The sequence below is a fragment of the Amphiura filiformis genome, chromosome 11 (assembly GCF_039555335.1).
Source record: "Amphiura filiformis chromosome 11, Afil_fr2py, whole genome shotgun sequence".
NCBI lineage: Eukaryota > Metazoa > Echinodermata > Ophiuroidea > Amphilepidida > Amphiuridae > Amphiura > Amphiura filiformis.
In genome coordinates, this window is record NC_092638.1 from 18588163 (window position 1) to 18613397 (window position 25235).

Below are 25235 nucleotides of genomic sequence, written 5' to 3' on the forward strand. Positions count from 1 at the left end.
ATTTTGCAGTTTTGGACTTTTGAGTGGTGCATTCCAGTGCTAAAATTGCAGCTGAGTGGTGGGCTCTAAAACTGAGTGGTGGGCTCAAAATAACCAAGCACCTAGGAGCCATTTACCCAATGGTCATAACATTTTGGCTCCTGGTCTACACCAAAATCATATGAATCAGGCTCTACATTTAAAAATTTTTTTAAATAGAGATGGGTAGTTATAAGCAGATTTTGTATTTAATGTGTAGTTGTGTACAATTGAAATTTAAATGACTCTTTAAAAATGGCTCCTGGTTCACTAGATAATCACAAGACTAGGAGCTGCTTTTTCCAAATGTGTGGCTCCTGGTCCAGATTTGCTTATTTTGAGGCTTGCCACCGCCCACTGTAGCTGCAACCCTGATCCTGATGAACTTATTCGCAAAGCAACAGATACTGAGCTTTGACAGTGTTGCTTCATACTTCCAAATCAGGCATCACTTGTACCTCAAGCATGCTCATCCACCAGTACACAGTTCTTTTACCCAAATATGTTTCCACACTGATAGAATGACCTTTGACTGAACTTGAGGTCAAATTGTAAGCTTTCATAGTTATGAAGGTTAATGAACTGCACCGATGGCAATGAGGCTATTCACTATTGTGATATACAATTGGATCAATTGAGCCCATATTTATTGGTCCAGCTAGAAGTCTTAGACAAGATGTAGTCGAGTCCAATATTTTAAAACTCGTAGCTTGACCATTAGTGTGAAGCATCCAATTTTATCATTATATTTTGGATCCAATATTTTCTGGATACATCAAAACATAATGATGCATGGAAAACAATAACTTCTTAATAATGAGAGTTGCAACAAACAATGTCAAAAGAAACTATAATAAAAGTCGGAAATAAAAACCCTACTTTTGTGTCTGATGATTCTATCAATCAAACTTGAGCACAGCTTATGATTGGTTAGTATCGTTTAACTACTCCTTGATCCAGAAAAATACAGCACCAATTTTTTGGGATTCGAAAAAAATTATACTGTGTTGCCAAATGAAACATAGCCAAATCCTAATCAAATTTAACTATTTGGCCAATTTTTTGGAACTAAGGGGCAAAAACATGCATTTTAAGGTATTTTTGGTATGCTGTGACAATCAAGCCCAAAGACTTGTACTAAGACTAATTTCAGTTCATGCATTCTAATTTTTGAAGAAAATGTTTCTTATATTCAATGATCAAAATTAACATAAAATATTAAATTTCATAGCCTACAAATTTTGAATACTTAGACTTGTGCCAAGTCTTTGAATTTTGTAACTGAAATTGTCAGAAATCATGCAAAATTGCATGTTTTTGGCCCAATTGGCCTCAAATTGAAAGGATTAAGAATTAGCCATGTTTCATTTGGCAAACAGGATAATATCTTTTTAATCCCAAAAAATTAGTGCTGTATTTTTCTGGAATAGGGAGTAGGGGGGCCCTACATGTAGGGAGGTCCGGTGTGATACTAACCAATCACCGACCACAGGGAGTTTAATTGACAGAAGCAAATTAGTTTCTGCCTTTTAGTTTCAATATACCATGTTGTGATCCCAGCACACCCCAAATATTTTGTTACATTTTCAAAAGGACTTACAATGATTGCCAGAAAACATCCAAAACATTTTAATAACTTTGTTTTTCAAGTTACCGCAAAATATTTAACATAACATCATTCAAGTGAAAAAAAAGTGTTCATGTTTGCAAAAATTTACAATTCAACATTTTGATATCAATGTTTCAAAATGATTCCATATTTTTAATAATACAATATACACTAAGACAAAAAAAGAAACTTGTAATATTTCACAAGGTCATATCTTAAAATCCTGTTCATCAAGCTGTTCCATATCAGTGCATTTTGCTGTTGTGTCAGTTGGACAACTGCTTGGTTACTGACATGTGTTTAGGGTAGAGTATTTAGGCAATCCTGTGTGTAATTTTGTCAATTTTGATAGGCAGGATTTTACAATATGACTTTGTGAAAAATTATAAGTTTCTTTTTTGGCTTAAGTGTATAAAGTAATTTTAATATTTGTTAACTTTTGAAAAATGTTTTAAAAGATAATTTGCATATGGTCATGTTTTTTGAGGTGGGCACCCAAAAAAGGTGGAGCTGTCACATTTTCCAAAAAATTTTTCTTCTTCTTCATATATTTTTGCTAAAATCCATCATGAAGAAATGGTTTTGGTCTCATTTTGAAGATAAATTATTAATCTAATGAAATAGTAACAAATACAGTTGAACAAATGTATTAATTAATTACAACCGCTTAATTACAGTTAATTAGCCAGGGGTGGAGCCGGTAGAGGAGGAGCCGGTAGAGGAGGAGCTCTGTGTAAATCCAATGAGAAGTTGGTGTTCAATAACAAAATATATGCATTTTGTTGCCTAGTAGAAGTAAAAATGCATTTGCATAATGTTAATAACTATAATTGCCCAGCTAATCTTAATAAACTTAGTAATTAAGGATTTAATGAGCTTTTAATTAATACAGGGGAATGTGTGTCATGCAATACAATGGGCTTTAAAGTTTGCATGCATGAAGAAAGGAATGAAAATAAATCTCATCTGTCATAAATAGATCTTTTAAATTGTTTTATCTTTGAAATATCTATCAAATAAATCTTCTCAAAGGAGATTATTGCAGTCAAAGGATTTAATCTGATGACATATTGATCTCTGGTTATTGTTAAATAGTTTATGGATGTCTACAGGCTAATTGTGCATCTATATGCCAACATGTACATGTACCATTGTTATAATTTATTCACTGTAAATTGATTTTTGAAACACCCTATATGGAATTGGATATTTAAATGTGATATTATAGCAATTCTTTAAACTATTTTGTTCCAAATTTGAAGTGCTTTTGCTTACAAATGGCACTTAGGGAAATTTTACATTAAATTTAAAATACATCTTTTTTCACACCCTGTATAACACAATGGGCTTAACAAATATAGTGCAAACTAAATATTTGATGAAACGACTAATTTTGTACATTCCAAATATCAAGTTCATTTTCCAATTTAATATACTATGTAGAAATATTGGAGTGGTAAAAAAATGTAATTTTTTAGGTATTTTTCAATGGAATCGCCCTGTATATTTTTGGCACACCCTGTATATCCACTCAAACTTACCAGATTTGCAATCCTGACAATGTATGCTTTCTAAAAATATATACTTTTACATAGTTTGAATGAAAACTTTTTGAAATATAATCAGAAATACAAAAAAGGAGTTGATTTTTGACAAATTGCAAAATGTGACGCAATTGGGTCCCACCTCAAAAAACATGACCATTTACTGTGATGACAAATACTGAACATAGATCCCGTTCACCCTGTAAAAATCGCTTCATTCGATTAAGATTAAAAATGGAGTTTACCTGGTGTGACCGCACATTTTTCATTCTATTCTCATAAATAATGATGAACAAATGAGCCATCATTTGATTAGATAATTGCTTACTAGAATGAAGCTATTGTGTGGTGGGAATGCAACGTTTGATTATGTGAGCTCATTACTGTGTAATGAGTAGCATAACAGTAAGTTTCCATTTGCAGAACTTTGACAATATGCAACTGCTGATAACAAGCTTATGCAATAGTGCAGAGAATAGTATCTTCATGAGATCATCATTAAGTGTCATGTCATCTAATCGTCATCGAATGAAGACATTTCCTGGTGTGAACGGGTCGTAACCACTGCAGCAACCTGGATCATTCCCCCGGTCCCCTAAATCTTGAACATATGACCGAATACAGAATAATCACAGGGGACTAAGCAAGATCCAAGTTACTGCGTTGGGCTCTTCCATTTAAAATACACACTACCCCTGTGGAAGATTTGGCTCAAGTTTGTCACAGAGGGAGTATCAATTTTGAATAGAATAGACAATTAGGTAACTGCCATTTGAAATACTCACTCCAGTTGTGGAAGATATAGGTACAGCCATAATACAGGGGGAGTATGGGTTTCAAAATGATTACCTCTGACCAATTACATTTGAAAAACATAACTCCTCCTGTGGAATATATTTCCAAAATCTTCCACAGGGGGAGTGTGGATTTAAACTGAAATAGCCCATTGTCACTTGCCAAAGACACCAAGGACCAGTTTTACAAAGACATAGTATCAATGTCTACACCTGGGGGGAAAAAGGGAATGCAGGAACACATTTCCTGATAATTTTGACAAGGGTGGATTTTGGTTCCCTAGATGGAAGAAGTTTGATTTCACAGGGGTCAAAGGCATACAGATTTTATGAGGGTGGTCAACTAAAACTTATTTTGACATCATGTGGTACATTCGTTTTCAATTTAACATGAAATAATAAATTAAGTTGTAACAACATTTTTTTAAATTTTGACAACATTTGTGGAAAAATTTTGAAACTTAAAATTTGTGAATGTCCCTTTATACTTGAGATCATCTGTACTTCTGGTTTCATAATATCATGCATTTGCCGCTGCCGCTTACATTTTTCTGCACACTGGCGGTCACTAAGCAGCACACTGCTCAGCAGCATGACTATGTAAGCTAGTGTTGGCGCTCTTTTGCTCATTGGTAGCATTGGAAGTAAGACATTTTTTATGCGTAGCATTATCAACTTGCACTACAAGATTTTGATTAATTTTGCACACTTCACTGTATGGCATAAACTGCTACATGTACATATTTCCAAAATTGTGTAGCAACGTGATCAAAATTGAGTTGCATTTTGCTCCGCGATACCAGCTACGTCCAATGCTGCTCATTGGCCAAAAATCATATCCATATGTCATGCAATGCTCCCGACTTCCCTTTAAACTCAAGCTAGGGTAGCGCTAGGTTGCTTTTTGGGGTCCCGGACCCACCAAAATAGAGTTCGGACCCCCTGTTTTTAAATTTTCTGCGAGTTCAGGGGTCCCAGCAGACCCCCCATTTTTCAATCTAGCGCTATTGCAGACATACTATTTATGCTGCATTTGTGCAACTCGGACTCACCAAACTCTACTCCGGACCCCCTACTTTTTAATTTTCTTCAAGTTCGGGGGTCCCTGCGGACACTGGAGTGTTAAGTTCTAGCGCTACCCCTGAACTCAAGGCGATTTGCCGCTTTGGGGAGTGATCGGTATATGGGGTTGCCACTGGCTAGACTGTAAACTGACTTCAAAATCATCATCAGAGAGGCGTCACAACTAGATGAAACTAGCTTTTATGCTTTAGTAAAATGACCCCAAGGTATGATTCAAAATATTGTTTGAACCAAAACATTTTTAATTACTAAGTTTGTGTCACATATGTTATAGTAGCCTCGTGATCACCCCCCTCTGGGTTTGGCTCTTCCGTAATATACGCAACGGTCGTTGCCTCTCCTTCCACTATCGGATGAGCCGCTTCTGTCACGTATGTCACTGTTTCCTGACCAGATTCTGAGGTTGTATGCTGGGCGACATACGTCACCATACCTTCTTGTCCTTCACCCTGCGTCACGTACGCAACTGTCGGTTCCTGTCCCTCCTCCGTATTTGCGTTTTGTGTGACGTATGTGACAGTACCGTCCTGTCCCGACGATGAGGCAAACACCCTGTTGGCACTGTCAAATTGAAGAAGAAAATCAACAGCGCTCAGCATCTCCTGATGCGGATGATCACCCTGATTGATAATCAAAGTAGTTGGAATGACCTCTTCTTGAACTTTGTCCTTTTGACCTTCATCGACCTGAATAACTTCCTCTGGTCTAATGGCAGGTTCATAATGCTCTTTTTCATGCTTTTTACACACAAGTTGCGAAGAGAAGGTCATATCACAGTGGACGCACTTATATATGCTACCGCCACCGTGCGTCTTCATGTGGAGTTTGACGTACTCTTTCCGACTGCTCCTGTAACTACACAAAGTACATTTGAAAGGTTTCTCTCCTGTGTGCAGAACCAGATGTTTTTTAATATCGCCACGTTCTTTGAAACTTCGCCCGCAAAACTCGCACACATGAGGGCGGTCACCAGTGTGGATTTTCTCGTGCCGTCGCATGCTTTCGATGCGTCGGAACCCCTCGCCACAATGCTGGCATTTGTAAGGCAGCTCTCCTGAGTGAATCATTTCGTGATTTTGCAGCTTGCGTTTTTCCTGGAACCTCTGCCCGCATATGTTGCAGAGGTGCTGCTTGGGATTTGTGTGAATTTTAACATGCCTCCAGAGGCCGCTTCTCACTTTGAAAGCTGCTTCGCAGAACCGACACTTGAACGGTCTGTCTTCGGCATGCGACATGGCGTGTATTTGTAGGATTCGACTTTGTTTGAATGTCTTGTCACAGTCTTTACACCTGTATGGATGACTCATGGGCTCTTCTCCCGTGTGTGTTGTCATGTGTTTTAGGAACGGTTTCACGTGTGCAAATTCCACAGTTTTACAGGTTGCCATCTTGCACTTAAAAGGCAATTCTGGCTTTGCATCCGGATGCATCATGTCTTTCACAGCTGGATCCAAACCAAGCATAGCATAAGTCAGACGATTTTCCTTCTTTCTTCCGTCGATAAACATCGTTCCCTCATTGTCGTCGGTCTCGCACAGTGGCGCCAACTCTTTCGATACAGGCGCATTAGACGGTGTTCTCTCCTGTTTGCTTTTCTTGTCTTTGACTGTTTTACGTGGACGACCTGGACGGCGGTCATTGGGAAACACGAGTGGTTTCCGTCCTCGCTTTTTGCGACTCATTTTGTGAATCTTCTTTTGTGTCCATTGGCTCCGAAACATCATCTCCCTCATCACCTGCTGTTGTTTCCGAGCCTTCTCCAGTTCCTGTCTCCGATTTAACTTCTGATGGCTTTGCAACACCATCTCCAGATGCATCTACATCTGGCGTGTCGTCGACAGGGTAACTAATCAGAGGCGCGCCCATATCATCCCCTTTGTTCTCTTTGTCAGACTTATCACCAGCCTCTTCGTTGTCCACTTCCTCAGTTTCATCCGAGATTTTTCGCTTTTTTGCCAACCTACTCGGCCTCTTTGGCATCTTCTCGACTTTTGCGGGAGTTACCTCCGTTCTTGTTTCGCTCTCTTCTTGCTCACCGTCTTTAACCTTACTTGTGGTTTTCGGAGGTGAGACCGCATTTCCACATATGGCACAGGTCCTGTTTGAGAGTTCCATCTTGCCCGACAGAATGCCAATGATTTCTGATTTGACTTTGAACAGTTGCTTAGCACCACATGTTCTGCAGAATCTGAGTGTATTAGGCACAAAGTCTTGTTTAATAATCTCCATTGCTGAAGCAACTTTGGTCTTTGTGGCCGGAGTGGTGGAGACGGTGGTAGATTTTGCCTTCTGATTCTGAAAAAGAAATAATTGAAATTGAAAAATCTATAAGAATGCTTGAGATCACACAAATAAAACATTAGTATTGAAATGGGTTATTTCTCTGTACCAGTTATGGAAGACATGACCTTTATCTTCCACATAGGGAGTGTGAATTTCAAATGGGGTTCCTAGCCTTGATCAAGGCTTCCTCCTTACTTTTTCTCTATTCATGCTCTTCTCAGGACCCATGGTCGAAGTATCATATACTGGACTCCCTCAGATTTTTAGTCAGGTCAGAATTTTTGTGTAGGACGATCAAGGCTTCCTCCTTACTTTGTCTCTATTCATGCTCTTCTTAGGACCCATGGTCGAAGTATCATATACTGGACTCCCTCAGATTTTTAGTCAGGTCAGAATTTTTGTTTAGGATGAAAGCCTTGACGGGTTTGTAATTGGATTAAATCTGGCCCTACACAAATGAATGGGAGAGCAAATAATCTGCAACACAGACCAGAAGAAACCAATCATATGCTTCCCTGTTTAAGTCACTGCTATTTGGGAATCGTAACTTTTAAAAAGGATCAACTTTGAATTTCATTAAAAAAAAATTAGTGGTTTTGTTAAGATATGTTCAACTATTTATTTTATAGGAAGAACTATATCCCATTCTTGGGAAGTCAAGCTTAACCATCATAAAGGAAGTGACATTATTTGTATAAATACAGGGTGTCCCAAAAGTAACTTAACATTGTGAATTGGCCATAACTTGCATTGCGTTAATAGTGTTGTTACAAAAATTGCACAGTATGTAGATACTTCTTTTAGAAATGTTATGATACCAAACATGCCTATGTGGTCATGACCCTTTGGTATAAAATTAACGGATATCTACCGTATCGTAAAACCCACTTTTATAAACGCAAAATAAGTCTCGTCATTTGAGACGTAATAACACGATATAACGTGTTATTGTTTTCAAATCTGTTTTGTTTAATTTTGCTATGTTTGTTTGATTGTTTGTTTGTTTTCAATGCGTAATCTTCATTTTCTGTTTTATCTGGATTTTATATTAAAACAAGTGCTTAAGTTTTTTCTGAGGATTCGATGAACAGTTGTACGCGGTACGTTGTTTTCCATTTAAAGTCGACGTACTGATCGTCTTGGGTTTTTAGCCACCACTCTTCATATAACATCAATGTTTGTACCCGTTTTTCTGTTCTTCCACGTCCTGCCCGAGGTAGATTATGAACAGATCCAGTTGATAGGAATTCCTGCACTAGTTGCTGGATTGTATTTCGGCTGGGTGCATAATTTACATTAAAATGTTCCCTAAACTTTGCTTGAGTGAGTTTGTCCGACTTTGTCTCGGCAAAAAAACATGAATCCGTTGATCTAAAGGAAATTCATCTTCACTTCAACTGTTTTAAAGTAAAGTTTAATATTGTCAATATATCCTAATTACAATCTAAAACAGCAGTCACGCTTACTCTAGGCCATGTTATCCATGAATGTTCATACCTAAATGTAGTGTGTGCAGTGAGTGAACCAACTCTATTGTTGAGGGAAGCACATCATTCATGTGCTTGAACATTCATGTGCTAGAACAAACCCACAAAAGCTTGCTTTTGTGGGTTTGATACACACATATGTACAGTCACACAGTAAGGCCAAGGAGTCATCAATAATGCTGTTTTTGGTATCAGAATAATTCTAAAAGATCAATCTATGTGAATATGTTCTCCATTTTGGTATGAAGTAGGAAATATTTGAGATAGGGCAAATTCACAATGTTAAGTTACTTTTTGGACACGCTGTATTATATATTTCTTTTTACATTTTGTGTATAAATTTGCAGTACAAGCCTACTAAAATAAATGGACTTTCCCAGATTTTGAAAAATAACTGAAAGCCTCCCATGGTATATGTAATCAATTACCAACTCTACAAGTCCTTGGCGTGGGCAACATGAGCTTTAGGGAAGAAGTACACCTTGTGGGCATGGTGTGCATTTTGCTCAAACACTACCCCTGCAGTACACAGTGGTAAAGTATGATAAGAAAGTCCACTATCTAGCAATTCAAGTGCCAAATAGAAAGTTATTATGGTAAATAATTATTTTGAAAGAATAAATGACTTCAAATTTTGGAAAGAAATAGAAATTTCTGGAAGATGCGGCAAAGCTTCCATGAATTTTACATTCACTAACTATGGACACCAAAGGACTTGAAGTAAGTCTAGGGGTTCCCTGAATGGGTAATTCCATCTGAAATCTACATCCCCTGTGTGAGAGATTCAGGTCAGGTTTTTCTTAGGGGGTGTATGGATTTCAACTGGAGTAGCCCAATATATATATCTTATGAGTCTATAAAATTAAAAATAATTTTTCTTAATTTTAAAATTATGTCAGATATTGTTTGTTTGTTGAATAATTCGGCCTCTACATGACTTGAGTTTATTATGTCATACTGTCTCACACAGTGATATTTAAACATTCAATTTCTGTTTCAGCTCTCAAGAAATGAAGAGCTTTGTTTCAAAACCCCTTACATCCACTTGCCCATTTTAGAGAACACATCCAAAAATCATCAAAACAATCACTGATATAAGGGGGTTTGCAACAAAAGCAGTTTTTGGCAGGATGCTTGGGTAAGAGCATCCTGCCAAAAACTGCTTTTGTTGAAAAACACCTTATATCAGTGATTATTTTGATGATTTTTTGATGTGTTCTCAAAATTGGGCAAGTGGATGTAAGGGTTTTTGAAACAAAGCTCCTCAAATACATGTACCATGTATGCAGATGACGAAGAGATATTTGTTGCAATTTGTGGTTAAGTAATATGATTATGTGTTATGGAACTTACCCTTGAAAGGGGTTGGAATACAACATGTATTGGTTTTCATGACAAAAAGCAGCCATGCCTTCAGTTTTAGAACAGTGCAGATTTTCCTTCAATTTTTGTGGTGGGGGGGGGGGGGGGCAAAATATGATATATGTGGCGTGATAGAGAAAATCAGTCTGAAGTCGAGCATATTCAATTATCAGTTTTCTACATGATTGTATAAGGCATTTGCAAAGCTACATTTAAAATCGAACATTTAGTTCCAAAGATATGAACAGTTGAAGTGTTTCCAAAACAAAAGACAGCAAAAGAAATTATTTTCTTTTTTTGGCTATATCTGAAAATCAATATGTCCAACTTCTGACTGAGTTTGCCTGAATCTTCTATTATTTGAAGGAATATTGACCGAGACTTGTTTACAGGTTATCATTAAAACAAATTTGCCACACATTTGTACACTCATTATCACCCTTAAGTGCCCCCTCCCCCCATATCACACATATAGGTGTACTCTTGTTTTTAGCAAAATTTCAAAACAAGTAGGTGGGATTACATACGCACAATATTCGGACTATTTAGCACCCAGTGTGCTTTCAGTCATTCATGGGAGGGGAGGGGGTTACAAATGGGAATTTACTTGCAAAATTCAGTGTATCTTAAATCAAAATCATCATAATTCTAAATTGGAAGGCTTAGATGGAACATTTATTTAGCCATTTGATGGCATTTACAGCGGGAATTCCAATTGAATGAACGCAGCTTTCAACAGTTGTATTCTATCCAACCACGATTGTATTTTTTCGGATTTCAAAATCACGAGTGTGTTGGCATGGTTGGATTCACTTACGCGTTACCCATGCACAGTCGCACACGCTGGCGTACATCACGCAGTGTACGCAAAAAATCATCACGCTATGTCAGGCTGTGTTCATTCAATTGGAATTTCCACTGTAGTTGAGCAGGTGCATCAAACATATGGGGAGGGGGTGCCTTAAACAGTTGTCACTCAAAACATTCTGTACAGGTGCTTATTAGGGAAGGGGCACTAATTAGGTCCAATATGCAGGGTTGTAGCTACAGTGGGTGTCAGTGGGTGGTGGAGCCCACCACTGAAGGTTCATTTTGATGCTAGAGCCCACCACTCAAACTAAAAAGTCCACTTTTGCTGAAATCTTGCTAAATCAAGCAAATTCTGTACATTGCTGCCCGGCACTCAATTTCTGCTAGCTACAACCCTGCCAATATGGTACAGCTAAAGATGGGCTTAACTTACTCCTCTACTGCGTGTATTATGAACCCTTGGCTGTGCTGCAGGTGCGACCACTGCCTCCTCTATCTCTTCACTCTTCTAGAAACACAATAAAACAGGATAATCAGATTTTGATTTGTTGTCTAAGCAAATGCAGTAATGAACTGCGGTAAAATGTCACAACTGATGAAATAATCACCTGTTTGCTTGAAGCCCAGTCATGTGATGGGATTTCACTGATAATGCAGTAAGCAACTACAGGCCTATTATGTGTAAACGGTTGGTACACTTTTTTTGGTCTCCATCCAACATGGCAGATTTCCCATAATGCAACACATGGAGCCAGTTTAATTCTATGCTGTGCATACATACTGCATCCGTTTTCTCTAATCAAAGTCCATGCTTTACTTTATATATATTACTCGCGGTATATAAATGTCCTTCTACTCAAAAAACTATTTTGATTATTCCCTAGATCCTTTGCACAAAAGGCAAGACTATAAAGTATGCCTTTGTCCACACGCACATCTTTAGTTCCTTACTGTGTTCGCACATCCTTACTGCGCATGCACAACCAGTTTCTAGTGTGCATAGATGATGACATAGACTCTGTTTCTGTGCAGCACATTTTTAGAACTGCCAAAAACAGTGAATTTACCTCTTGCATTTTTTCCTCCAATTCCTTGAACTCTTGCTCCTTCAGTTCTAATGAATTCTGTGTTTCCGCCAACTTCTGTTCCATCTCTTTGCCTGTCAATAAAATGGCATATGATTATCAAACATGTTTAAATTGTGTGAAATTTCCATTGCTTATCAATTATGTGGTTAAAGAATATGCAGAGAAATACCAGAGACATTCTAATAGAAAGTAATTTGTCTAAACGCCTCGCAGAACTGATCCATAAACATTTTACATATAGACAAATCCAATTTCACACATTCCTACACCTCAATAGCAGCCATTACTGGGTCCCTGTCAGGTCCATCCCACCTGAAATGTGAAATGATGCGGTCTTGGCGAAGATTTTAAACTGCATTCAATCACCCGTGTTACACATAAAAGAATGATGAACGTTTACAACACAATACAATTATCAGATTGATTTTTAAGCAGCTTTTAATCCACCCAATTGGGCAATCACAACACCAGTTTGGTGCGGAGGGGACCCAGTAATGGCCAACTGAATTCTGACCATCACTTGGCTCGTCGGATGCATCTATATCGTGAAGCCCTTCATGGCAAATCCGATTTCACATACCTAGGCATGCAGGGCCTCAGGGACTGCCTTTTGAGGAGAGCGAGAGCAATACTTTTACCTGGTTGCACCGCATGCGACCATGCGTGTCAATAAACCGCCCTGTAAGCTCTGTGCAGTCAACTTTACACACGCGATTAGATACTCTGCCAAGTGAAATACACACCTACTTTAGTACCAAACTTGTGAATTAAAGGTGAATTAAAGTTAAAGACAGAGCAGTAATAATTACCTTTGACAGATTGTGCTTGGAGTTCTTCCTGACATGATCTAAGTTTTGTCTCCACAGTTTCCCTGGATTTCTTGTTCTCCTCCTGACAATTCTCTAGCTCGTCTTTCCTTGAGTCTAGTTCAGCTTGGAGAAGAACTATAGATGCATTACTTGTGTCCAAGGCATCCCGTATCTGTGGAAATCAACAGGATACATTAACAGGTGCCAAGTTTAGTCAATTATCAATTGGCAGATATAAACACACTGTATACCAGTTCAGCTTGGAGTAGGACTATAGATGCATTACTTGTGTCCAAGGCATCCCGTATCTGTGGAAATCAACATTAAGTAAGGCCATCTTAAATCCTATGTTTCAAAGCTTGTGAGAAATTGAAAACTTAATGCGGAATGTTTATTTTTTTACGTGTCAGTTCAGGATTTCGGACAAGAATTTTGTGCAAAAATTATCCAATGTTGCAAATGTCGGAATAGTAGACAAATAAAGTCACTGCTACAAACTACAGTATTATTCTTCTCAAGATTTTATTGGATTTGTGTCCAAAATTTGCAAAAAAATCTGAACCTTATGATTAAGTATGAATTTTGGGTTAAAATTATTTTTGCCTTTTTGTTAAAAAAAATAAAAAGACAAGAATTTCTTGATTTTCAAAGAGTGCTGGATTACGCGCACTATTTTACTAACACACGCCGCAGCTTTGAGACACAGGATTTTATGGCCCAAGTACACTGTATAACAGGTCAGCTTGGAGTTGGACCAGAGATGTATTTACTATTACTTGTGTTTAAGGCATCCTGTATCTGTGAAGATCAACAGAACAAATTAACAGGTGCCAAGTTGAGTCATTTATAATGCAGCCACAGTGCACAGGCATGAGAATGATCATCCATGAAAAAACCTAAAAAGTTTGAAAAAGCCTGAAAAAGCTGTGAAATGAGGCTAAAAAGGCAAAAAATGGGCTGAAATTAAAAGAAAGTGCGGACATTTGGACCACAAAAAAGCAGGAAATCCTGCAAAAGCAAGAAAAATTTTCATGCCTGAGTAAAAGTCTTTTGATTGAAACTAATTAATGTACCGTACCTACCTCTTGATTTTGCTGTTGTAAAGCATGCACTGCCTCCACATTTTGTCTCAGTTGGTTTTCCATTTCAACAATGTGATTCCTGATGTGTTCATCTACACCAGTCACATGAATGATCTGCTGTTCCTCAACAACACCTGCAGCAGCAGCGGCGACTGCAGTGATGTGATCTTCAACGACGCCTGCTGCCGTGATGTGATCTTCAACAACGCCTGCTGCAGTGATCCCATCCTCGGGTGGTGCTTCAGCAATCTGATCTTCTGGTGGTGCTTCAGCCATTTGATCGTCAGCAGGTGGCACTGCGGCCATCTCATGCTCAGCTTGCATGACAACAATCTGTACAGGCGATGCTTGTTCTTCACTCTGGGACATTGTAGTCTTTAAACAGTCTGGCAAAGTAAAGATTGGACAGACACAGACAAAAATTATGTTATGGGTTTTAACAAAATATTTTCTTTTTCTTGAAAAAAAAAGATTAGTGTAGTCAAAAACCTCAATTCTGTGACCATTCTCTGGCTAGTATTAGTAAGGTTTGACGATTGATTTGACTTCCAGGGACTATTTAGAAAAAATTTAGCCCCCCATGTCCCTTGCGAAAATCCCGGCATTTATTGCTATAATGAAAGACAAAGATTTATAAAGACAATTTATCGCGTCTGACGTCACCTGTCAATCAAACTCGAGCACGGTTTGTTAACAAGTGTCGTGATGATGACTTGCTGAATGCAGATTTATAACCGGGCGCCTTATTGTTAATTTTGCACCTTTCGACATGCAAACCATCTCAAAAGTTAGGTCTTTATAGTTGGAAACTTTCTTTGGTGAAGGCACCATGTCCACAATGCCTAGAAAAGCTGCTTTTTGCCATTTGCTGCTATTCCTTTTCTCCGATCAGCACCAGATATATCGGTCTTCCTTTTACGCGCTGATTAACCTGTGTAAACCAATCAAGGATCATAATAGACAGTGACAGCACCTATAATCATGTAGAAAGACACTTTTTCAGGTATGTCGAGCACAAGGATTCCGATTCTGACATTAGTTTGACATTACGGCATCATTTTCACCCAGAAATCTAAGATGGTGGCTGGCACCATCTTGAAAAATTTAGTTTTGAACCAGAAGACCTGAAATCGTGTACAAAGACACTTTTTTGGATAAATCGACCACAAGGATTTCAAATCTGACATTACTTTGACATTATAACCTCATTTTTACCCAGAAATCCAAGATGGCAGCCGCCGGTGCCATCTTGAAAAAATAAGTTTTGATCCAGAGTACCTAAAATCATGTACAAAGACACTTTTTCGGGTAAGTCGACCCCAAGAAATCCTATATCCGACATCCAAATCCAAATGGGGGCCATCTAGGATTTTTGAGCAAAAATTATGTTATAACGTCAAATTAATGTTTTTTTAATTTACCTTTCTCGATTATTAACTTTTGGTAATGAATTAATTCAAAGCAATAATTATTGATAGCAAAAAATGTATTTTGTGGCATTTAGAATATAAATTGTCGTCTGCAATCGCTATCACCATGATAAGTACAAATGCAATATGCGACAAGTGATGCATCGCAAAATTCGGCGATTGCCCATCGGCATTGCTTTCCAAAACTACTACCGAACTAATAGTATAGAGGTACCGTAGTCATTGTGACGTCAACGCTAAGATCGTGACCAATCTCACGCACGTGATTGGCTGGTTTTGAGCATGTGATAGTCATTAGTTATTTAGTAGTAGTGCCTTTGCTCATTTGCATAGATGAAATTCGGTTGGCAAGTTTGATTGTGTGAGGTCAACACAATCAATTAACCTTTAGGGCCAGTCATTTTGTATTTCAAAATAAACAGGCAGCTAGGACACGACGAGATTGTGCTCAAGACGTGACTACAAATTGTTTTTTTTAAACGAATGCAGAACGGCTTTTTACGTCGATTGTACACCCAAACCTTCTATTGTATACAAGCTAAGGCTGGCATTTTCGGTCGGGTAAACGGGTACCGCCGAGATTACATTACCCGGTAGGAAATACCTCCCGGTACCAAATTCAAAAAAAAAAAAAAAGTTTTTTATTTTTTCGGTTTTGTAGTGTCCCTGGACCTAGACCTAAATGCTAGGATCATTCATGGTTGACCTAAAAAAAAAAAAAAAAATTCAAGATATTTTGTTATTTTTTAATATGAAAATTGATAATTTGTATTCATGTCATAGTCTATTAATGATTTCAAAATGCATTCAAATTCAATACATTTTGAAATCATTAATAGACTATGACATGAATACAAATTATCAATTTTCATATTAAAAATAACAAAATATCTTAAAATTTTTTTTTTTTTTTTTTTTAGGTCAACCATGAATGATCCTGGCATTTACGTCTAGGTCCAGAGACTACTAAAACCGAAAAATAAAAACTTAAAAAAAAAAGAAAATTTTTTTTTTTTTTTGCAATTTGTATTGGTACCGTTACCCGCCTCAAAAATGCGGCGTGGTACCGGGTACAAAATTACCCGAAAATGCCAGGCCTAATACAAGCAACAATTTAAATTTGGAGTGCTTCATATATGCAGGTGAGACAAATTAAACTCAAAAGTGACATCAATAACACCATGCCCAAACGCGGTGGGACCAGTTCAGTCGATTTTATAGAATGTATTTAAATCGACTGATTATTCGGTCTACCACATCACCACGTCCACGATACAAGACTCCAAAGATTTCAAGAACCAAGCAACCAACTACCTAAAGCCTCCAGCATACTTTCCTGCCGCTTGCCGCTGCGGCAAGGCGTTTCAGCCAATGTCAATGACAAGCCCTTGCCCTTGAATTGTGTCCGTTTGTCTGCAATACGCGTGCGCCACGCCGCTCAGCGGCAAGCGGCAGGGTAGTATGAAACCAGCACTAAGGCAAGCAACTCCAATAAATAGCAATCCGTATACGCACAACTATTCCTGTTCGTCTGGCTTCACTTGAAGCGTTGAGCAGTATTGAGCACTACTAGCTCAAGATACTCTAGATAGCTAAAATACAGGTTTACATTTACTATCTTACATTATCTTGCTGTATTTCAGCTAGAGCTCCAAACGACAAGCTTCCTGGGTTTTTTTTGAGAACAATACTGTTATGTAAGATGACGAAGAAACCCGCCTCGGAGCCCGCCCTACTCATTATTTCATTGTACTTATTGCAATTTGCCTCCACACATTACGTAATCAACACAAAGCTTTTGTGAGGATTAGTGAGTGGATATGGATAAGAAATTGACAGTGGAGGATACGAAGGACACGCCGATTGTTAGTTGTCAATCATGAATTGCCGCAAGCCGCAACGTATTAATATTTTACTGCATGGCATTCCGCAAACACCAACACAAATTATGCCGTATTTTTCCAAAGATCATCTCATATGAAGTAAGCTGAATGCGATCTGTACTTTTGTAACATTCCGATCGCTTTTGATCACCTATTATCGGCGAATTTGCTTGAAAACATGTGAGTTCATGTTGTAGGTATGCTAGGTGAATTCAAATTTGCCATCAAACTGCATCATTTTATATATCAAATTAAAGCCCTTGAGTAAACAAAGCCAAAACTGAAAACCTTTTTTCATAGCACTTTCCATAGCAAAGTTACATCTTGTCAAAGATTGACTTTCATCAAACAATGTCAAAAAGATTCAGCTAGCAAAATTCCCCAAAACGGCATTTCGGGGGTGTTTCTAGATCTTAATCTCATGATGATAGCAGCTTTAAGGTTACACAAAAGACGATAAAAAACGATAAAAGACGTATAAAGTTGTTCTCTAAAACAGAGTTTTCTCAGTAATCAAATATCGCAGCGAGTGAAATGTTGGTGCATTGGATGTAGCTTAACATTTTTGTGTGTGTTATATACAAATTATTAGAATAAATTTGAAAATCCTTCGTTTAAAGCATTTTTACCCACCATGTTCACAAGATCAAAAACACGTTCCATGAGGTTTTTTTCAAATGTGCGCTCCGTATAAATCCACACCGAGCGATTGTTTTCTTCTTTTTCGTATTGTATTACAAATCGATCAAAGAAATAATGTTGCCATGGGGAAGAACCAAATACAGTACAGATTAAATTTTAAAAGCCAGTTTTGGGGGGAAATTTTGGAGAATTTGCTTGAGAAAAGCTGGTTTGTGAAATTATCGATATCTTGATTACGAGGCGTTAATTTAGACATCTGAATACCTACATTATTTCTCAACATTCTGCCAATTGCTATTCCATTTGATTTTCACTCCAACTTGAAGCTAGTTTTGCAAAAAACGAGGTTTTCCTCCATCAGTTCGTTCAAAATTTCAGCGCCGACATGCGTGTTTATTCTAAGAGCCATAATGCGGACGCGATTGTAATCATGTAGATTATTGCATCCAATTATAGTTATCATCCGCTTTGAGAACAGTCAATTGTGTAAGCTGATCTATGGCCGAGTGGATAGAGCGTTGGACTGGGAATCTAGTATGAACTATTTTTGTGGGTTCGAGTCTCCGTGTGGCTGAATTTTTTTTTCTTTTCTCATTTTTACTTCCATTCTTTCCTCTTTTCTTTCTCCCTTTCTTTTTTCATTTCTTTTTTTTTTTTCATTTCTTTCTTTCTTTCTTTCTTTCTTTTTCGTTCATTTTCTTTTTCTCTTTTTCACTATTTCTTTATTCTTTCTTGCTCCTTTCTTTTTAGTTTTAGGCCTATTTGATTGATTCGCTGAGTGCAGTGAATCGCTTGATTGTTTTTCACTTTATATAATTCAGAAATTTGTAGGCCTGCTAAGTCTGTCTTGTTGATTTTCATCCCAAATTCGATTTACAAATAATTGCTTTTTGATATTGTTGTTGTTGCCTACCCTTACATTGTAATCAGGGGAATAGCAGCATTGATTTCATCAAAGATATCAAGGCTATAAATTCAAAATCAACACATTTTCCAGGGCGTAGCTTGACGAATTGCCCCCAATCAATTTTAAAATTTATAAAAGCCTTGTGAAAATTGGCGAAAACGGTTTGTGGCACCCCCCCCCCGGGCACGAGCTAAGCCAAGTTTCATAGCCTTTTCATGTCTTGACCGTGGATCGATATTCTATTGTAAGTAGGCCTACGCCCCGGTACGCTTGTTCATTTTCTGCATGGCTGTTTCTGTTATGAACTTACGCCCCTCTGAAATCAAGCGCATGAAAAACTCTCGGCTAACCTTAATGGAACTGCTATCAAAATCCCTCTAAAATTCCATGTGCGAGTGACTTATCACCATAAAAAATCATATAAATTTGGGTCAAGTGAAGTATAGAAAACACATTTATGTAGGTTTCTTTCTTCGGCCAGTTGTTTTAAATTTCTATGTAAAAATGCATTGTTGACATTCATGCATTGTCGGCGAATTTGGCTGACTAGCAAATGTGTTTGCCTGGCATACCTACATGTTGTGTAAACATAATTAGCATAGACACAAATGAAATTACGATGCAATACAATGCAATTTGAATGCGCAGCAGATCTATTCTGTCGGTCCGTGTCACGTCACTTCCGGTTGATGATGTTCGAGTGAAAACAAGTCCCTGATTCGATTTTTGTTGATGATTTCTGACATTGGTGTTATGTAAATTTCGATCGCAAATAGTCAGTGGAATCAAACAACCGTTTCTACTAAGTCTTAAGAGTGAAAGAAACTTCCTTGATTTACCGTTTATATACTGACAAACTTAAAATTAAATTCCATTGTCGAGTGTCGTTTTTTCCCGAAATTGAATGCCACTCCAGCAACATCGCTATGACTATGTAGCCTCCTTCACAGCCGGTTTCTGTTGTTCACAACAAACCGTGCGCCACATGCAGTTTGGGCCCGAGACTAGAGATAGCCCGGATGTTCGACCGACAGAATAGAAATAAAGCTGGTTTCATACTACCCTGCCGCTTGCCGCTGAGCGGCGTGGCGGCGCACGCGCATTGCAGACAAACGTAACGGACACAATCAAGGCTTGTCATTGGTTGAAACGCCCTGCCGCTTGCCGCAGCGGCAGGAAAGTATGCTGGGGGCATAACGTTGCCCGGTTTTATGCAGAATTAGATCCTGTCTGATTGCTACAGATACAGATACATGAATGGGGATGCAAGTCTGTCGAATTCGGCTCCTGCAAATTAATTTTCAGCGAGTAGGGCCCACTTTCCAAGCGTTTTTTGGAGGTTATTATTTAATATTATGTAGACTTACCACCACCCAAAACTGGATGCGATATTAAAGACTGCAATTCTGAAGTTCCAGCACACACTGAGACTGTTATTATTGCAAAATGATAAATTTATCGACAAAAAGATATCAACTACCGGAAAATTGGCGGAAATACGGACGCCAATCTGTAAACTTTGACCCGATTTTGACCTCAAATTTTTGTCACTTTTTGTTTTAATTCAATGCTAATCATCAGATGTATTTTATTTTATATATACTTTGTATAAATCATTTAAGACGGGAAACTTTTAAACTTCAGATATAGAGTAAATTGCAAAAAAAAAAAAATATTGATTTCCTTCCTCCACTAATTCAATATCAAGCGCTGCAGCATCCAGCATCATACAAAATCAACCACTCTCATGCTCTAAGAAGTCCTGCATGTTTTCATGTTTTTATGTGTCATGGTGATGTCTGAGGCCTGTTTTGGACTGCATTTCTGAGCTAGTATCACCCTGACTTGAAAGGTGATGGTAAGAAACTCAGTCTCTGTTTTTTAGCGCATTAAATTGAATGCTGGACGGTTCGCACCCTTTCAATTTCGGACCCGTGCACTTTCGCCCCCTTTCTATTTCGCACCCGTGCACTTTCGCCCCCTTTTTATACCGCGGGTATTGTGCTGCTGTTGATTGATGCACGATCGATTGCTTGAACTCCCGGCGGTGCGGCGTAGTATGTTAATGCTGGGGCCGTCGGGCATGCACTTATTAAGTCATGATAAACCCGGGAAGGAAGGAAAGAAAAGATATTTTTATAACAAAATAGAGGAACGATTTTTTTTTCTCAGTATATATTACAGGCCAGATATTTTAGCAGCAGGCTTACCCAAAATAATGAAATAATTAGAATTCAATGATAAAAATTGTAATAATAATAAATAGTAATAATAATAATAAATTTATATTTAATTATTAATTATAATATGTATAAAAACAGTGAAAATTTGTTCCAACTGACGACCAAAGGATGGATCCAAAAGGATACAAGTGTCAACAAGCAATGGATAAAATTAAAAACAATGAAAGTATGACACAACATCCAATGGGGGAGTAACACAAAACGAATACAGGACACTTCGCCCACAATGCACTTCGCCTACACGCCATTTCGCCTACGTGCCATCTCGCCCCCTAATTAGCTATTGCGACAATGCAACGCAATGGCATTGTGGAATGTATACGATCGATGCGCACAGGATGTGTGTGTATTCAGATCGTACTATCAATGATGTATTCATTAAATCGCCCCCATTGAATGGACGAGAATATAGTGACCACTAGGGTGCATCTCTTGCCCCTCATGTTACCCAAATTTCTTGTCCCTAGTCTCAAAATGTGCCATTGGTCAAAATATTACCCCATACCAAATTTAAAATTATTCAAGTCGTTTAGGGGGCCTCCGTGACGTTGAAATTGTTGGTCAATGGCCATACCATATGCATAAGGCAGCTATTTTTTGTTTTGCATGGTTAACATTAGAAATGACTGCTGCCTTATGTATTTTGTTCATGTAGTTAGGACTATTAATGATTCAAGATGTTAAAATAGTCTAACTCAACAAAATAAAACATAAGGGAGCTATCTACAGAGGTCAAGTTTATGTAAACATAAATGGCTGCCCTTTGCAGTCTTTACTGCGTAATTGTGAATTTGTTGAGATATACATATCTTTTCCTGTTTTCGTGCCAACTTTCCTGTTAGGCTGATACTACTACAGAAGAGTGATCGCACACTTGCACATTTATAAACTTTGCTCAATTTGCTGAGACAGCATCATGTTAAATAAAAAAAAGAATGGAAGGCTGAGGTTCTTCAAATCTTCAGATCGGAGTTCTCAGCAGAGATGGTTTCATGAAGTTGTGAATTGCATTATTGTAGGTAGTGGTGAGCAAACTCAGAAGTTAAGTTAAAGATTCCAGAGCATTGTAGATGCTAGGCCAGGTGAATGGCAAAACTTTTGTTCCCCATAAAGAGCTGCTTTGAGGTTCCAATCCAAGAACTACACATGTACCTCATGGAAATATTCATAGGCCTACAAAGGTTACTTGATGTATGATGTGAATCATATAATTTCAAAAAGTGCCAGTTAAATCATAGCTACATAAAAGAAAGTTGCAATGTAAAACCAAATCAAACAAAATGGTATGTTATACACTTTGCAGTTGCACTCTGCAGTGACAATTGACAAAGTACCAACACAGGAGAAGCACTGGCTTAAACGGCTACAACAAAGACAATGTATAAAGCCGAATGAGGTAAATGATCATGCCAGTACCAGTCGGAGATATCCAATCTCAAGATTTGAAGAACCTCAGTCCTGTGTGTGTTGTCTCATCAAATTCAGCAAGGTCTAGATGCAAGTGTGTGATCACTATAGTAGTAACTATCAGCTTAACGGTTCAAAGTTGGCATGGAAACAGGAAAGTTATGAATATTTAAGTAATTTCGCAATTACACAGTAAAGGCAGCAAAGGGCAGCCATTTATGTTTACATAAACTTGGTCTTGTAGATAGCTCCCTTACGTTTAATTTTGGGACATGGGCTTTTTTAACATCTTGATTCATAATAGTCTCAACTACATGAACAAAATACATAAGGCAGCAGTAATTTCTAATGTTAACCATGTATAACAAAATAGCTGCCTTATGCATATGGTATGGCAATTGACCAACAATTTCAACGACACGGAGGCCCCCCTAAACGACTTCGGAATAATTTTAAATTTGGTATGGGGTAATATTTTGACCAATGGAACGTTTTGAGACTAGGGACAAGAAATTTGTGTAACATGAGGGGCAAGAGATGCACCCTAGTGACCACGTCCTGTTGTAGTCTTGAGAATAGCCCGGTGTCGTTATAGGTGATGATTTGATGATGGTGCTGTGGTGATTTGAAGTTGAGAAGTATAATAGTTGTATTTCCCCCTCACCTAATTTAGCTATATCGGCAATTAGAATAGTAGCTCAGTATTGCGTTTTGAAATAAGGAAAGTATAGTGCATCAAAATTTAATAGGCCTACGTTTCCTACGGTACCGCTTTTTTAATAGTCTTTTGGACTTTTGCATGTTTTCTTTATTGGGTAATTTGTAATATTCTTCTTTCATATTTCGTAATGTTTTTTTAGTGTTTGGCTTTGTTGTTGTTCTTGGTTCTTGCTATAATTTGTTATGTTGTTTAATGTTTATTTGTTTTTCTTCGTTTGGATTTATTACAGCTTTGTCTGAGTGGGTTTTGGGTTATATATTTTCAATTTAGTTTTTTTCCTTTAATTAGTGTATTGTTTATGCTTTTCTTTGTTTGGTGAATAATTTCTTTGTTTGGGATAGGTCTATGGCTTTTTGCTTGTTTTTTGTTACGTTTCTAGTTATATTTTGGCTCGTTTTGATTTGGTTATCCTTTTCTTTATTTTGTAATGTTTTTTAGCCTACTACATACTAATTTGGTACGATCGTATTGTTTTTTGTATATTATGCGTTTTTGTTTGTTTTATTTTGTCTGTATCAATTAATATTATGTCTGTCTGTATTTTGTACTGTTTCCTTTTGATTTTGTTTATTTGGTATTGTTTTTCGGACATGTTTGGGGGTTGGGCTTTTTTTGTCCTATTTTTGTTTTTCCATTTTTTCCACTTTTTTTTTTTTTTTTTTTTGTGTATGTTTTTTTTGTCTTTCTTTCTTTTTTTATTTTGGTCTTTTTGTTCTATTTTTATGTTTGTTTTTCTACTTTTTGTTATGTGTTATGTTATTGTTTTGTTATGTGGTTCTACTTTTTTAAAAATATTTTTAGTCACAATTTTGTTTTACTTTTATTCGCCTCTTTTATTTGGTCTGATTTTATGTTTTACTGCATGTGTTCTTAACTTCTTCTTATTATATTGCCACTTTTGGATGGATTTCCGTGGTTCCTGGTGGGTTGTTGTTGGCATCTGAGTCTGACTCATGGTAGGCCCTATCTGATCGGTATGGTTTGGGTCCATAATTTTCCTTTAGCTCCCCGCCCGATAATAATATGATCGTGAGCTAATACACAGATTGTAGGCGCTGGAATGAAATAGCAATTTTCTTCGTTTTAAATTTACCTCACTTGTTTGGCTCGAAATTAAAAGGGGATAATGCGATCAGTACGAGCTAATATATAAGAGCTATCAGTGAAAACTAGCATTTAAATAGGAAGCTATTTTTTATGCAAATCACACATTATTGAAGGACCACTTCGTATGAAATGGGAATGTTTTGTGTAAGAAAATAATGTAACAACAAAGAAAATTAGTAATTACATAAATATAACATATTATTGTCTTTCTCGTGTGCCCACGGACAAACAAAGTATAAAACGAATTTAAAAATATGCATAATAATGTACTAGTCATATATTATAATGTTAGAGATGCTTTTGTATTTGTGTTGTGTATGTTGTTTTTTATTCTTTCTATCTTTTTTTCTCAAGTTATTTGTGTTTTGTCCTGTTTTTTATAAATGCAAAAATGAATAATAATAAAAAAGGACCACTTCATATAACTTCCAAATCTGGGAGTTTGATAAACCTAGATTTGGAAGATACGTAGGCCTATGTCATGTGTACTTTATTCATGCATGTCGTATAATTTGAAACTTTGCTTTATAAAACAAACTGATAATGATGATTTATATGTTTAAGCTAGTAGGCCTACTCTATGTCGTACTCATGCAACGGTCTCAGCTTTTTGACAGTCGGACGAGTAGGACCTTTTTTTTCTTTATAGTTACCAAACTATGCTTAGCTCAGAATATATGATCACTACTAGTATCTCACATGGCGTAAGAAAGACCATGAAGCCAAATGAAAGTTCCTTTTCGGGAAGTGGACTTTCACAGTTTATCTTTCTTGACTGGCGAGAACTACACTACTCTTTGATAATGTTAATTCAATGCATTGAAATCGAATTGAATTGAAATGAATTTGGGCGATTTTCATTTCAATGCATTGGAATTGAATTGGAATCGAAATGAGTGGGCTTGGGCATGAATTGAATTGGATTG

At 37.4% G+C, this 25235-nt stretch overlaps 2 protein-coding genes across 10 annotated transcripts in view; one reads left to right on the top strand and one right to left on the bottom strand.

Moving 5' to 3' along the window:
• Nucleotides 1–6683: 6683 nt before the first annotated feature.
• On the bottom strand, nt 6684–20329 carry LOC140164486 (uncharacterized). The gene is made up of 6 exons (XM_072187768.1): nt 20199–20329; nt 13970–14355; nt 12888–13059; nt 12058–12149; nt 11424–11498; nt 6684–7343 (listed from the first exon to the last, which is right to left on the bottom strand). The coding sequence occupies exons 2-6, from the start codon at nt 14336–14338 to the stop codon at nt 6684–6686; spliced, it is 1368 nt and encodes a 455-aa protein (XP_072043869.1). The 5' UTR covers nt 14339–14355; nt 20199–20329.
• Nucleotides 20330–20557: 228 nt separating this feature from the next.
• LOC140164487 (uncharacterized) overlaps nt 20558–25235 on the top strand; it is a 45605-nt gene continuing 40927 nt past the window's right edge. For 8 of the 9 annotated variants that reach the window (XM_072187778.1, XM_072187772.1, XM_072187770.1 and 5 more), the window contains exon 1: nt 20558–20689. The gene's annotated coding sequence lies outside the window, so the exon portion shown is untranslated. The remainder of the gene's footprint in view (nt 20690–25235) is intronic. The other variant, XM_072187775.1, reaches the window with a different exon arrangement.

Bases quoted from the DNA above. Each gene is read 5' to 3' on its own strand.
- LOC140164486 (XM_072187768.1), bottom strand. From the start codon at position 14,338: ATGTCCCAGAGTGAAGAACAAGCATCGCCTGTACAGATTGTTGTCATG. The intron at 13,060-13,969 runs GTAGGTACGGTA...TGATTTCCACAG, and splicing joins TACAACAGCAAAATCAAGAG to ATACGGGATGCCTTGGACAC. The intron at 12,150-12,887 runs GTAATTATTACT...TTTTATTGACAG, and splicing joins CCAAGCACAATCTGTCAAAG to GCAAAGAGATGGAACAGAAG.